General features: G+C 36.5%; 1 protein-coding gene across 1 annotated transcript in view; it reads left to right on the forward strand.

The window, feature by feature from the left end:
• The window catches only part of LOC140147372 (partitioning defective 3 homolog), a 138,211-nt gene that overhangs the window by 45,147 nt on the left and 76,813 nt on the right, over positions 1 to 16,251 (forward strand). The window contains exon 4 of the mRNA XM_072169149.1: positions 708 to 939. Coding sequence (XP_072025250.1) covers positions 708 to 939 — 232 coding nt within the window. The remainder of the gene's footprint in view (positions 1 to 707; positions 940 to 16,251) is intronic.

Genomic DNA, 16,251 nt, shown 5'->3' on the forward strand with positions numbered 1-16,251 from the left:
GTGAGGAGTTTGCAAGAGTGACAGAGCCAGTTCTATTAAACTTAATAAAGTCAAGAGCTTTTGTAACATCAAATTGTTCTTCCACATGGCCTATAACCCTCAAATGGTAGATAAATGCAACTTTAAGTTTTAATTAAGATTACCGTCTAATTACTCTACTATGTACATTGCACAAAGTTCTTTTTATTTTAATTTTGATATTCCACATTTCGTTGCTAAGAAATCTAGGAAAACTTATATCAATAGTTTGTTTAAAACTGACCAAAGCTGATCAAACGTTCAATCGCTCTCTTTGTTTATGATTATATGCATTCAAAGAATTTGTGTGGGCATATTTTAGGGGTACAGGTACTGACTTTTTAAAATAAACCTGTACACAGGTTTAAAGCATTAGCAAGCTCAAGTGCTATATGGCATAGCAAGGTATAACCAATGACCCATGTCCCTCTATATAAAGTTGATCTTTCACCAAATAAATTCCAATATATCATAATATAATAAGCCAGACACAAATGAAAAGTTGCTGGTGTTGGTTCTAATCCATATTTTTGGCTGGTGTTGTTGATATCACAAGGAAAATATGTTAACGGTTACCGTTAAACCTGTGAATGTGAGTTACTGGAATCAAATAATTTAAATGTTTGGTTATCATGTCAATATTTGCTAATCTTTGTTCTAATGCTGTTTTATCTTATCTTCTTTGACAGTTAACAGCCATTTATGAGGAGCAAGATGGGCCTAACACAACCAGTAAATACATCGGTGATGGCACCAGTACATGTAACAGCTCTGTCGGTACAGGTAGTCCTATCATGCTGGAGACCAACCATATTAATAATAGTAACAATAAGTACCATATGAACCACTCACCTTATCAACATGATGATGGGGAGGATAGTGATGAGGTTGTTGTGGTAACAGGACAAGAAATTTCTGCAGGTAAAGGAAACAGGTTCATCTTTTTGAACAGATCAACTTACTTCATAGTCCTAACTTATATGATGTTGCCAGGGTGAAATGCCTACTTTCAGTTTCTGAGTTAATGGCATAACACTGGAATACATCACTTTTTGAAATTCGTAATTTAATACACATTTTATGGCAAATGATTAAAAATTGATATTTTTGATATTTAACAGTACTCGAAGTAAACTTAATAAATATGATGATTTATACTTAAAGTGTATGTAGGTGGGATGAAAAGAGAACGATCAATTGAAAATGTTGACCTTTGGTATTGAAGATATGGATTTCTTTTCCCCAAAACACCAAAAAAATTAGGTCTTTTTAGGAAAAAATCCATATCTTCAATATGAAAGGTCAAATTTTTCAATTGATCGTCGGCTTTTCCTCCCAGCTACATACACTTTAAGAATATATCATTAGATTTATATAATTTACTTGAGGACTGTTATATATCAAAATGTGAAAAATATCAAATTTTAATAATTTGTCATAAAATTTGTATTATATCGTGAATTTCAAAAAATAAAAATTATTTGATATCAGAAAGACATTCTTCGTATTCAGAATGCAATTCGATATGTCTGATGTGCTCTCATGTCCCACAATAAATACTGTCGAAACGCTCATTCCAAATCCCTTAAACTAGAGATTCAACTCCAAATAGCCTGTGTGGAACACTGGGGTAAATATGCTCTATTGGATTGTCATATCAGAGGTCCAAAATAGTGTACCTCTGGCATTTATTGGCAATTGGCCTGGTATTAAACAATAAATGGATTGCTAAGGTTTGTGCATTTAGTGCTTAGCGTGGGTTATCACCATAAGGCATAACGGGCAAAATGTAAACAAGCATACTGAAATTGACAAAGACGAGCATGTTTTTGCCAAGTAAAGGTAGTCGGACCATGGTACGGGTAGCGTGTGACCGCAAGTGAACATGGTCAGACTTAAAACATACCATCTTTCCCTTGTTTAGCACCCAGATTACTATGGTCGGACTATAGTTTGCACAAACAAACAACTGTGTGATCCGTACAATGCATCATCCGATTATGCATTTCAGCGTGAAAACAAGCTCTTAGTACCATTATCCGACTATTGTAGAACACTGCTGTGTGACCATACGTGCTATAGTCAGACCATGGTAAAGAAAATGGTGGTTGGATGACGCAATTATGTACATCTAACAAGGGTCAAAGTTAAATCAGAGGTACAGTATTTTGCTCTCTATGAGCGATTGTAAAAACTCTTCTCTAGTCTTACCATTTTGGGATGGGGTTAGAGTGTTCAACTTGGGATTAGAATTGGGTATTAGCAGAGCAAATTTAATGCAATGATTTACTAAGATGTTTAAATTCAGATCAGGGTTTTTAGCATAAAAGTTTGCACCAATTTTAAGGATAAAAATTACATTTTATCTAATAAAACATTAGGGATGAAATCAAAACTTGACCGGCAGTTGAACCTTGTTCCATCCATTGCTTAGGCTCCAACCAATTTGGTTTCCGGTAACCTGCCTGTCCCTTTTTTTGTTTTATTTTTTTAAATTTTAGGATAAAATTCCATTTTTGCAAGAGTCATACACGTCAAATTCTGACATGAAGTTGGTGGAAATCACATTTATTTTTCCCCCAACTTTTTGCCAAATATTGTTGAATTGATAGATAAATTTTGGTTTGAAAATGCATTTTATTGTTTTTAAAAAGAAACAGGTCGCGGTAACGCAACTAATATTTGTATGAAAACAGCGGACCGATCGATCCGCCCTATGAGCAAGATCTTTCTCGATTGACCTTGTGTGAGTGACATGACGACGTAGTAGGGAAAGTCAAGATGCAAGATTCCCACCACCATGTGACCAGTCTATGAGCTCTGAGAATCAGGGCAGTCATTGTTTTGTTTTTGTTCGTTGGCTGCCAGATCGAGTTTTCCCGATTTCAGCCCTGATAACAGCACATGCTAGGAAAGGTTGAATTCAATGAACTTTATGAGCGTGTGATTTTCGTATTCCCTTTATTTTTATGACGCTGCAAAAAAAAAAAAAAATTATTGAGTATGACAGTAAGACATTAATGAATCATTGATTCAATACTCGAGAAGTATGATGAGAAGAGCTTTTGTGACACCCGAGTCATATACCATTTTTGGCTAGATTCAAGTGTAAAATTGGGTTGAAATTGCGGTATATGTGCAAAATAAAAATTTTTCATAAAATACATTTTTTTCCTTCCATCCCAAATTTGTCAGAGCATGTTACCAGAAACAACATTTTATTTTTATTTGGCCTCACACATATTGCTGATTGGCATCACACTTGCACTGACTTAGGTCAAATTTAATTTATATGTACTAGTCTGATAAAAAATAATAAAAACTAGAGATAATTTGCGCTCACAGAGCGCAGACAATCGCAAGGCATGTAACCCTTTAATGGCCGTTTGACCTGACCTTTGACCTTAATGTTTCCCAAATCACGAGGTTTGTTGTCACTTAAATTAAAGACAATGAAATTACGATATAAGATTTGACCCCAGATAACCTTTGACCTGACCCTTGCAAAGTGTTCCAACATATTCCCCTGGTCATTAAGTTTGTTGTCACCGAGTTTGAGCCTCGTACCCCTTACAGATGTCCACAAAATGCATTTATAAAATTTGACCTTTGACTTGACCCCTGCAAAATGTTACCCTGGTCATGAGATGTGTTGTCACTTAGTTTGAGCCCCATACCCCTTACAGATGTCCAGAAAAGGAAATTATAAGATTTGACCCCAGATAACCTTTGACCTGACCCCTGCAAAGAGTTCCAAAATATTCCCCTGGTCATTAAGTTTGTTGTCACAGAGTTTGAGTCCCGTACCCATTACAGATGTACAGAAAATGCATTTCTTAAATTTGACCTCTGCATGACCTTTGACCTGCCCCTGTAAAATGTTCCCCTGATCATGAGATTTATTGCCACTGAGTTTGAAGCCCATACCCCTTACGGATGTTGAGATAATGCATTTGTAAGATTTTACCCCTTAATGACCTTTGACCCGATTCTTTGTACAACTTTTAGACACTGGCTAAAGGCGATACAGGTATGCAAGTGACGACATTGTGTTATGTAATTTGTGGAAGAAGAAGCATTTTTAGTGAAAATCACATTTTGGCCATAATGACCTTTGGATGACCTTTGACCCCAAATTGGTCATATAACATTTGTGCCCCCACCCAGTGGTCCTTGTGACCAAATATGGTCACATTGGCTTAAAGCATATGACTACGATGGCTCGTTAGGCTATTGAAACTTGATGTTGAGTTTAGCGTCCCATTTTTTTCAGCTCATAATGAGGCAACTATTTCATTATTCATTATTCATTATTTTCAAGGTTTCATTATCAGCGGCCTTTTACCAATGCTTATGCGCTTTTGTTCATTCTAATTGGGTATCGCCAGTCACAATATAATGTCACAAACACACATAAACATTTAGAAAAGTATAATTATCTTGCTTTTTGTTTTTCAAGTTTTAAAACAAACTAAATGTATTCCAAAGTATACCATGCCAGTCTTCTTCACTCCAATTTGTACTAACCTCTCCGTATACATTTGAGGATAGGGGGAAATGGGGGAGGAGATTGACTCATTAAATACAAAAATAACAATCATGCAGAACATTATGAAATAATTTTTTGGCACCAATTTGTCAAAACTAGGTCTTTCCTAGTTAAATTATTTACAACATCAACAATCTGGTAAAAACATTTAGGCTAGGTTGATTTCTCTTACTGGTATCCCTAAGGTATAATTGAAATAATTGGATAGAGCAAGGGTCAAAAACCTGTATATTTTTAATGCTAAAATATTTAGATGAATTCATCTAATAGTTCTCAAGGCTTTCTATAGTTTTTGAAGTGTTCAAATACAAAAAAAAGAGTTTAAAAATTTTGCAGAACAAATTTTCTTTCTGGTTTAGTAGAAATTTGCAAAATAATGAATTATTTTCAGATTTTACATCTCAAACGCGGCACAAAATTCATAATGCGGGCGGTGGATGCTAAACTCAGAATCAAGTTTCAAGTGCCTTAAAAGTTTGACAGAAGAAAGAAAGAAAGAAAGAAAGAAAGAAGAACTGACCAAAAACAGAAACTCGCAAATTGGAAATTTGCGATTGTAACAATATTGAATGGCTTATTTTTGTATGAATTGCACTTGATACAAAAATATTGCACTGTATTTCAACTTATGCAATTTTTTTCCATCTCGTGCAGTATATTCTTGCATCACACTCAAAGCCATTCAATATTATGTAGACCTAAATATCTTATTCTTAACCCTTTATTTTACACTTACTAAAATGGAGGGGGAGAAAATCAATTTTGATAAAATCTAAGTTTCTAACGTAATATAATAATTCAACAAAATATACAAGTAATGGGGTGGTAGACTAAGTGAGGGTGGGAACAGCACTTTTCATGGATGAAATAATTCCCTGTTAGCTAAATAAATGGAAAATATTCCATCCTTAAAACCAAGATGTTCTCTTTTAATATTTTTCTTCATTGAAAATTGTTCTGTGTAATTTCTGAATAGTGAATAGTTTAATAACAAGTAGTTAATACAGGATCGTGCATGCATCAGACCAGGACAGGTGGAAGCAGCTTGCATGACATACTAGCAATTACTGAGCCAGTTTATTTCATGGTAAATTGCCTTGATGGAAGGTGCCCCTGGCAATGAAGGAATCAAGGTCTCTCAGATGGACATGTGTAATGGGTGCATTGAGAATGTTTTGACCAGTTTGGCGAAATAGGAGGTGGATAAATTAATTGGTGGAAGATTTAACGAAATTTGATCCTTAAATGAGTTAATATATATATTGTGAAAATGGAACATGATCTGATTATTTAAATTGTTACCATCTTGCAGCAAACTTTACAGGCATTTGGGGCATTTTTGTTGAATTGTTTATAATAGGGTAAAAGAAGACTTCACTTTCCAATTTACTGTAATTGGTTTTAGACATTTTAAAAATTTAAATAGCGTACAAGTTTGTGAAGACTCGCTGAAGTGGCCATTATAGATGGGTTGATGTCGCTTTTGATCAATCTTCCATTGTTACCAATTGACAAGAAGTTAGGTCAGGGGTGTAGCAAGGTTGAAAAATGTGGGGCCGCCATCAACATGTCTAAATACAAATATGCACCAAATTTGGAATTAAGCCCTAAAGAAAAAGTAACAAAAAGTTTGGCAGCCATTGCTTCTCCGACTGCCCCATTTGCTATGGCCCTGCAGCTTACTTTGCAGAGTGGTATCTAACATTGATAAATATATCTGGGATGATGCTAACATGGTGGCAGGAAGGGACAGACTGACTTCTAGGAAAAATAATCATCCCGTTTTGGATCCTGCTGCCTCTCCGACTGAGACTGATTTCTCGAATTTTGGGTTTTTCAAATCAACCAGCCTGGTTATGTGCTTACTACTTGCGTCATTGTTCAAATTTGAGTCTATAAAATGTTACATAGACAATTAGGTAACTGATTGTTTCAGTCACCATAAGCCGACATAATAAATGGTTCTCCACTGGATAGGAATTAACCAGTAAGCTATCATGGCTATTGCTAATGTATTTAAAAGCCTGAATGAGTATCTCCAAACTGCATCCTGATAGTGTCTGTCTAATGTTAACTCTTTTTGTACCAGGCAACATTTCATAATCAATCAAATTCACAGTGGCAGGGATAGCAAGAGTTTCTATTTTTTCTTAAAATTATTACATTTTTTTTGGAATCAGTAGAATTTCAAAATTTGTATTTATTTTATTTTATATTAACTGTTGGACAAAGTTTCCATTAAATATCATAATTTTCTGTGAAGAACTCTTTAAATTTTACCCAGTACCCATATGGGTCAGAGCTGTTCAAATAGAATTGTCGCTTCCAAATACATTTTTGTACAATTTTGGAAATTATTGATATGACCAGATTTTTATCAGAGTCAGGTTATTTGAAGTGTATCTAACATTGAAGGACACGTTGGCAGTCCTGACATGGAGTCCTGACCATAGTCACTGGAACAGATCAGGTTGATACATGATATATTTACACTCTGAAGGTGACCCAACCTTCTTTGAAAGATTTTACTTTTCTAAAAAAATATATGAATGATAAAAAATAAGTTTATGATACCATTACTTCCACAAGTTGGATGTATGCTACAGGCTGTTGCAAGTATCTTGATACAAGATGAAGCTTTGTAACAGTTTGTCTGCATCAAATCAACTCATGATCAGTGATGATATAGTTTTAATTTGAGCTGATATGAGCAGTAGAAATACATGGGTCATGTAAACTATATGAGTCGTTATCAATTAGCGGAATGCATTGCTTGTGGATGTAACAGGTTCTGTGGCTACACATTAGGGTTTGTTAGTACATAGAGATACAGATGTCTGTCACTTGAAGGGTTAATTATGAGCGCATCTCTTGATCAGGAAGACAGGCAGCAGATGGTAAATACTTTGACAGCGACTATCTAGGGTTGTATGTACAATGTCAAGTGAGCGTGAAATCTACATCCCAGATGGAGTGGTGGGAGGCCATGGTAATCATTGGTATTATATCAGAATGAAAGCTTATCGCAATATATATTGCATTCAAAGAAAAGAAACAGTGACATGGAAATGTCGCAGCTTAAACAAACTTCTCGAAGGTACAACAAGAGCCTTGAGGGCGCTTGGACGAATTCCATGATACAGGGTCATGAAGGCTGTATGTTGGTGATAATTGCCATTGAAACTGCACAGTACAGTGAGAGATAATGAAGATGGAAACACAAATGACAGCATTTTTAACATTCAACCCTCAGGTGTGGTAAATTCTTTGGTTAACACTGGTTGCAAATGATCTGCAGAGTACGAGAATGAGTGATGTATTTTGTACTATTAACACCATCACAATTCAGCATTTGCCAATTAGAAATATTGCCATCACAGGGAAAAAAGAACAGTTTGGCATTTGCTAGGGCAGCCAGGCAATTCTGCTATAAAGGCCTGCTAGGGCACCAAGGCAATCACATGCTAAAGAACACACCCAAAGTTACACATTTTGAGAGGCACCAAGGCAGAGGCATGGGGCACCCAAGGCAATTGCCTTCGATGCCTTCGGTTATTTTTTCCCTGCCATCACATTGATTGATCAAGCTTAGTCACATCATGAAGTGCGGGTACTGGTTTGGCACTTTTTCAAAAGATATGTGGTGGAGATTTTCATTTCCCTGCGACATAATTGTAAATTACATGGCTAACATTTACATGTAGATGAACAAAATTATACTTTTTGTGGTTTTGTGAGGGAATACTCATCAGCTGAACATTTCACCTGCCCACCAAAGAGCAGCTTACCAAAGCATCAGTCTTTGCAAAAGATTCATCTGCTGAAATTGAAATAGACCTACTTCTACAACAAACCCCATGAGCTAATGCACCTGTGTGGCCTAAGGGCACACACCACTAAATAATCGTCCCATTGAAATACACGGAAAATACAAGAAAGTAAGTTTGTTTTTCTACCCCATGTAACAACATTTTTAATATTTTGATCAAACCAATGTCTTAAATAAAGATTAAACTTTTATTTAAATTTAATTTTTGGCACAAGTTAAGACAAACTTGAGAGATCTGAACTCCTGAACAGCGCCATCCCGAATTTCAGCCGACACGCTCGCCTCCTTACCAGTTCCGGCCATGATATTGTTCCGAGGGCCTATTTCCCATGTACATTCGATTCGAACATTTTCTGAACAGATTTGTAATGTTGAGCTCCTATTCTATCGTTTTATCAAAACAACCAAGAGTCTCTCAAATTTGGTTCCCTCGGGGCCGATATATTCGCATTAGCGCTATTTTTTACCGAACTATGAAAGGTTACACCAAATGCGGAAGGATTTAGTGTAGTGCACCCTTATAAGAAAAAATATTTTTGATATTCTTTATTTTTGGCATCAGTGGTCAACATCCTAAAAAGTGTAATTGCTTTTTATCGCTAGTCACTCCAAAGTTATAAAACAGGGCTCCAAACAAGCTCGGACTGAGTGAAAACATGATACTTTTCGCAATTTTCAGCATTCAGAGGGCCAGAGCAACATTTTGACCATGTTAAACTGTATTTATAATCCCATTAACATTAGGAAAGTGACTTTGTTTACAAAAATATATGTACAATCACAAATTTAACATGACCCGCGACATGTGATCATTTCACCCCCCACTCTTAGATCATGCATAATATAAGGGCGTGTCAATAGGCACATGCCTTAAGTTGGGGGGTGTTATCAAAGATAGAACGTCAATTTGACACTCTAAAATGTTAAATTTCCAAGTTGCGTGTATTATTTTTGCAACATCTAAAATTAAGAAACCCCATCATTAGAATTAATTGATAAATTTCTCTCTTGGGAATTGAACATTTGGTCATGAGATAAAAATGCCGTTATTTTGTCATCTTTAGGCCATAATATAGTATGCTTTGACTTTAAATGTCTATTGAGACCCAATTAAAGGTTGAGTGATTATTTACAAAACGGTTATAATTGAGTTTTGATCTTATAATTACATTTTGCATCAAAATAATTCCAAAGATGTTTCATTTTTTCAGCACAGAGATAACCAAAAGTGACCACTTCTATGATATTGGGGCCAAAATAGCTCAATTTCAAGCACGGTCTTAAATTGTCAATTCGACGGGAACTTGCGTTTTGAAGCAAATTTCTATGCGTTAAGAATGAAATCAGCGTGTTGTAGACGGAAATAGAAAAACAGACTTTTTTTCTTTGCAAAGACATCAGTTTCAGTCAAAAATCTCAACATTTTTGCACTTAAAATCAGGTATTAATCATGTCCATAGCATTTAAAAATGAGTCTTGAAGGGCACACACCACTAAATAATCGTCCCATTGAAATACACGGAAAATACAAGAAAGTAAGTTTGTTTTTCTACCCCATGTAACAACATTTTTAATATTTTGATCAAACCAATGTCTTAAATAAAGATTAAACTTTTACTTAAATTTAATTTTTTGGCACAAGTTAAGACAAACTTGAGAGATACGACCTCCTGAACAGCGCCATCCCGAATTTCAGCCGACACGCTCGCCTCCTTACCAGTTCCGGCCATGATATTGTTCCGAGGGCCTATTTCCCATGTACATTCGATTCGAACATTTTCTGAACAGATTTGTAATGTTGAGCTCCTATTCTATCGTTTTTATCAAAACAACCAAGAGTCTCTCAAATTTGGTTCCCTCGGGGCGCCGATATATTTCGCATTAGGCGCTATTTTTTACGGAACTATGAAAGGTTACACCAAATGCGGAAGGATTTAGTGTAGTGCACCCCTAATATGTCAAAGAAAATCAAATTCATCTTCATCATCTTTTCATTTCAAATTTTGTTTCTAGACTTAATTGAAAAATGAAGAATTTCTGGGATCGCTTTCACAAAGCACCTCTCTATTAGTAATACAAAGGTGTGTCTTGAGATACTTGTGACAGGTTCCACTGTATTACATCATGCAATGTCTTCAGAAAGTAGGTCTAATCAAGACTGCGAAGCCAAAGGCATGTTGCTGTGCTTTGTGTGTACCTGAGGGCATACACAATGTATGTCACGCATCATGTATAATGTCATACTACTTCCATAGATAGAACCTATCAATCCAAAGGCATAAAGTTTACAGGTGTCATACACTTCACTAGGATCCGAAACATTCTCATCTATTAGGACACAGTTCTTTAACCCCAATACATTTGCACATTCATTGAATGACCTTTGAAAATTTGGGTACACAAACTCATACTCTGCAACTTGAGGTCAAATTTTGCACTAGGAGTGTTTAATTGGGGTTATTGAACTATGCCATTGGGATGAGGCCGTTGTGGTTCATAGTGCTTGCCAATGGAGCATGAATTGCTAATGTAGTGTGTTACAACTATCTACCTGGGCACGTTCACAATGTGGATTGACATTTAGATTGTGTTGTGTGGCAGGGAACCAAGGTTTGACTTTTTTTGCAGCAAATGTAGGCGGTATTGCAGGTGTGGCGGTGGTGTATTTAACACTCCCGACCCTCTTTCTCAGATGCAATTAGTCTTGTGTAACTTAGCATCCATCACACGCTAGACGGGTTCCTCCGAGACATTGAAATGTTTGTTTTCTTAAAATGAGAGGAATTATGTTGTTTCCTTTGATTGTTATTTCTCATGTCACGTTGCCTTAACTCTTAACCCGCATTAAACCCACTGCTCCATCATCCTCACATGGAATAGGAGTGTGAACTTTTTCAATTGTAGATGGCTTTGATCCAAACCACCCTTTCCCTTATCAACTGCAAACACTGCAAGCCAAAATGCTCTCATCGCATATGGCACAGTCCATGAACCTCTATTGACAATCATAGCTCAAAATATGACCTCAACTTGTGGAGTATGAGTTTTAATACCCAAACACTATCAAAGGTCATTCTTGTGAATGTAAATGTATTGGGGTAGTGGACTCTGTCCTTACAGATGAGCATGTTGTGATCCTAGTGAAGGGTATCAGGTGGTTGATGTCACAAGATAGGGGACTTTACCTCATTTGTCTATCTATCTATCTTGTCTGGTTGATCCATTACTTGTCTTTAAGGGTCATCCTGCATGAGTTAACTTTATGTTGAAGAGGGGGGAACTTTAACAATGCTACATGCATCTTTGAGACAGAACATGCACATGTCTAAGGATGTTGAAGAGATGCTTTCATTTCAGTAAGCCCTGTGTGCCAAACCACAGTGTGCCAAACATTAGTTATCTTGTCTGCGGCCTATATCAAGTTCTTCTTACTAGTAGTAGTAACATCATATACCAATGAAAAAAATACACATGTATGTATGTCATTGGTCCCACCATGTTTTAAAAAAAAAAATCTATAGTAAGTGTTAAGAATGATATCAGTTACCTCATGGAAGTAACCCTTTGAGTAACACATATCTAGAGTTAATGTTGATGCCAGGTATCTTTGACCATAAAAAAGTTACAAGCTTGAAATATTCATCTCAAGACCCTGTCGTTTTGCTTCATTTGTATTTCAGGATTAAAGGAAGCTAGGATATAGCAAGAATAGTTCGATTAGGGTGGCATTCCTGATAACTGATGTTCTTGACATGGAGCTAGGGGCAGGGTATTACTTGTAACTGACAAATTGGTCCCCATTCTGGCTGGAAAATGCTGCTTAATGACAGAGAAGGTTCAGTGTTTACTAATGCCCTCGGGTGACGATGGTATCGAATACTGGTAAAATCTCAACTTTTGCAAAGAGATGTCAGCTATTAAAGTACTGCTCGATTTCGGAGTCAAACAATTTGTTAGGGTTGGCCAAGTAGCAGCACCAAAAATAATTAATTCTGTCAAGGCAATTAATTTTTCATTAATTATTTATTGGCAGGGGGCAATCCAAATTTTTGTTTTACCACTTCATATTCTTACTCCATTTTAATACACTGGATACCCCATACAAATGGACTTAACGCCTGCAATTCCTGAGGTATGATCATGTATATATTGCTGAATCAGTAAGATATAGAAGAAAATAAGCACATCTTTGAGCTGTATCTTGAACATTGGCTCTTTTCAAAGAAAGAAAAAACAAAACAAAAATGTTCTTAATGCAATCAACACAATGATCACGATTAGGTGGACTTGTGTGGAGTTTAGCTATGTTGAATTGAATGAATTTGTCCATGATGTCAAACGAAAACTGAAATTAAATGCTTCCAATATGAAACTTTGATAAACAAATCAAAAGAAAAATAGAGGTTATTGGTGACAAATAATACAAATACGTGCTGGTTTCTATTGTGGAGGTAAAATAAGCCTTTTGAATAAGTTATGAATCAAACTTATCATAAAAGAAAATCAACTTTATTTTTGGCAGTTTTCCACTATGAAACAATTATGGCATACCTCAAATCAAGCAAAGCATGTGTGTTGACTGGAAAGGTTGTTGACTGGAAAAGATGTTTTGTTTTCCAGTAAAATGTGTGAATTTGTGATTATGACTAGGCTAATGCCAATATGCATCAGGTCTTTTGCACTCATGTGCAGCACTTGTGCTGTTTTTTGTGACCGATCAACCAAAATATACCTGTTTTGTCATGGTATGCATTTTTAATCCTCAGTAGTGCCCAATGTTCAGTTTAGAATATAAAAAATGGGATCTATTCCCCAGATTTTGAAATGGAGAATAACCCAGCTAGCTATGATTTTAATAATATTAAAGAGATTATTTTCTATTTGATAAGATGAACAACCACATTGGAAGTAAGAAGGCCAAATACTGCACACTGCATGTAACTAGTGTACTGTAGTCCAGTGACAAAAGCCTGATCAGTGAGAAAATTGTTCTGTAGAAGTGGAAATGTGACTGCTGAAATATAAAATTTCATTCTTTCCATCCCAAATTTACTTGAAATCATTGTCCTGTCCAAAAATATCAGAAGTCATGTTACAGTGATATTGATAATTGAGAGTTAAGGCCGCGTAAAATTAATGTTTTGGTTCTCGTCCGGAGGATTTTCAGGATTTGACGAGGGAGGGAGGTGTTTTTTTTTTTTTTTTTTTTTGGGGGAGCAAGCGGAGTTGGATTTTTGCTAGTGTTGGCTGTGCATCCAGTAACTGCAATATATGCCCAATGCCCCCCCCCATATATTTGGGACCTCCCTCCAGCCCTCGAATTAAGGATCTGAAGGGGCACGGCAACTTTTTAGGGCAAGTTGATAATTGCCGTGGATTTTCACTGAAAAGGCAAGGCAACAGCGGCAATTTGTAATATTTCAAAAGGGCATCAAGGCAACTGTTGAAAATTTGAGAAGGGCACCAAGGCAATTTTTCAAAAGCGAATAGATGCATTACCGTCAGCTGAATTCGACACCAAAGCTAGGGTAGCGCTAGGTTGCTTTTTGGGGTCCCGGACCCACTAGAATAGAGTTCGGACCCCCTGTTTTGAAATTTTCTGCAAGTTCAGGGGTCCCTGCAGACCCCCAGTTTTTCAACCTAGCGCTGTTGCAGACTATTTATGCTGCATTTATGCAACTCAGACTCACCAAACTCTACTCCGGACCCCCTACTTTTTAATTTTCTGCAAGTTCAGGGGTCCCTGCAGACACCGGAGTGTTTAGTTCTAGCGCTACCCCTGCACCAAAGTAAAATTCGACTCTCAACTTTACACTAAAACTAACCTGATTGCTTAAAAAAACCCTGCTTTTTACTTAAATTTTGCGATCCCTAGTTCTGAGCTGCAAAACTGACTCGAAATGTAGCGATGAAACAGCTGTAACTTTGGTAATAATATTGATCAAATTCGCCGGGATAAAAACTATTTTGTGCAAAACATATCTAGAGATGGGCTCACATGTACAAGATAAGACGATACGGAAGGGTATCGCCATCGGTTTGCAATGGGAAGTCAATGTTTGATAATCGAGAGAACAATTGATTTGCCCAGCGCTCAGATTTTGTTCACGACACGAGGTCAAGGGCGCTATAGTTACTAACAGCGTTTCTGATTGGTCGATAGTACGTTGAAGGTATTTCTCTGACCAATCGAGAAAATGAAATCAGACTTCTAGTAACCAGATAATGTATAAGCCGATGTGATTGGCTGAATATGTAATTTTGTATGGAGCATCAAACACGGTCTGCCAGGTCTGTTAAGAGAGGTAGTTTTAAAGAGGCCCCAGGCAGCATCAGACACGAAAATAGAAAAGTAAAAAAAATTGAGGGGGAAAAAATCCGCGAAAAAAACGATTTTTTTTTGGTTTTTTTCCAAAAAAACACAAAAAATCAAAAAAAAAAAAAAAAAAAAAAAGCATGCGGCACCCCAAACCGAGGCGGGCGGGGCGAGAACCAAAACATTAATTTTATGTTGCCTAATGTATTTTCTTTCATCTGCGGTTGACATGGTTCATGAGATTGATATAAAGCTCAAAAGAGGAATGATCCATGTGCATGTTACAATGACGGACTTGTTCAAAACCAAAAAGTACTATAAAAGAACACTTTATTTGTAAGCTGCAGTTTTTGCTTTGGTCATCATCCAAACAGGATAAACCTTGCTGCAGCGATAAAACAATGGACATTATGTTTACAATGGTGACGATGCGTTTGACAATTACATGAAATTGCAAGAGGATTATAACCCTGGGATCAAAACATTTTGAACATCGGGAAACATAATCCAAACTATGTTTGTGTTTCAGGGGGTATTTGCTGTAAACTTGAGTAAATTCTTCAGACATCAGATTGTGTAACAGTCCATGTAACATTGTCAATTACCAGGTTTAGAAAGGTAGATGTGAATGCAATGTAGGTTGTCATGCGCAGTTGCTGTAAATGTTGAGTGGATTCTGACCCATGGATGCAGCAACTACGCTCTATGTTGCTGTGCATGATTACCATATCTGCACCTGCATCGCTACCATTTACCTAAACCTCATAACTGTCTTTGAGTGAGAGGAATAGATTTGACTAGTTGTGTTATGAAAGTATTAATTTCATTCAATTACCAAGTGATGATGATGTGTAACACATTTTGATATTTAGTATGGGCTGCTCTCATTCAGATTAACTAGAAGTAACAAGATTTGTTATTAAAGGTTGTACAACAGGGGAAGTATATACCTCAAATAAAGAAAGTCCGCAGTTATGTAACCCGTCCTTCACCAGAACCTGATCTTTGTATGACAATTTGATTAATACGGTTGTGTGCAGAATCTTGTTTGCTCCAATTTGATACCAAATTTGCTACCAAACAATCTAAATTGACAAAGGTTGATGTTTATGAATGTTGTGGATTTTCAAAAGTTGCAAATTAAAACGATGCACACGGTCAAAATTGCGAAGTGTGGTCAAGCTTGCCTGTGATTGGCCCCTGTTGACTATCTCAAGTGCTGGTACAATACGCAGTTTATTCAAATGTTAATTGGAAATGCATGGGATTCGTAGAAAAGACTTCTCATGTTGAGGAATGAACAGTGATCCTTATTCTGCATTTGGAGCCAGATGGGATGTATTTTTTTTCTTCAGATCCATTTGACTGTATTGGTTTACCAATAATTCAATACAGTAATAAGATAAATATAGCATATGAATATGAAATATTACCAGTGTGGTATTGAAAAAGGGCAAAAAAGAACATCATGAATAAACGCACACACTCCCACATAAAATTGAAATTTCATTTTACAGAAGTTGCTGTACATGGAATATT

Source organism: Amphiura filiformis, chromosome 3 (genome assembly GCF_039555335.1).
Source record: "Amphiura filiformis chromosome 3, Afil_fr2py, whole genome shotgun sequence".
NCBI classification, from domain to species: domain Eukaryota; kingdom Metazoa; phylum Echinodermata; class Ophiuroidea; order Amphilepidida; family Amphiuridae; genus Amphiura; species Amphiura filiformis.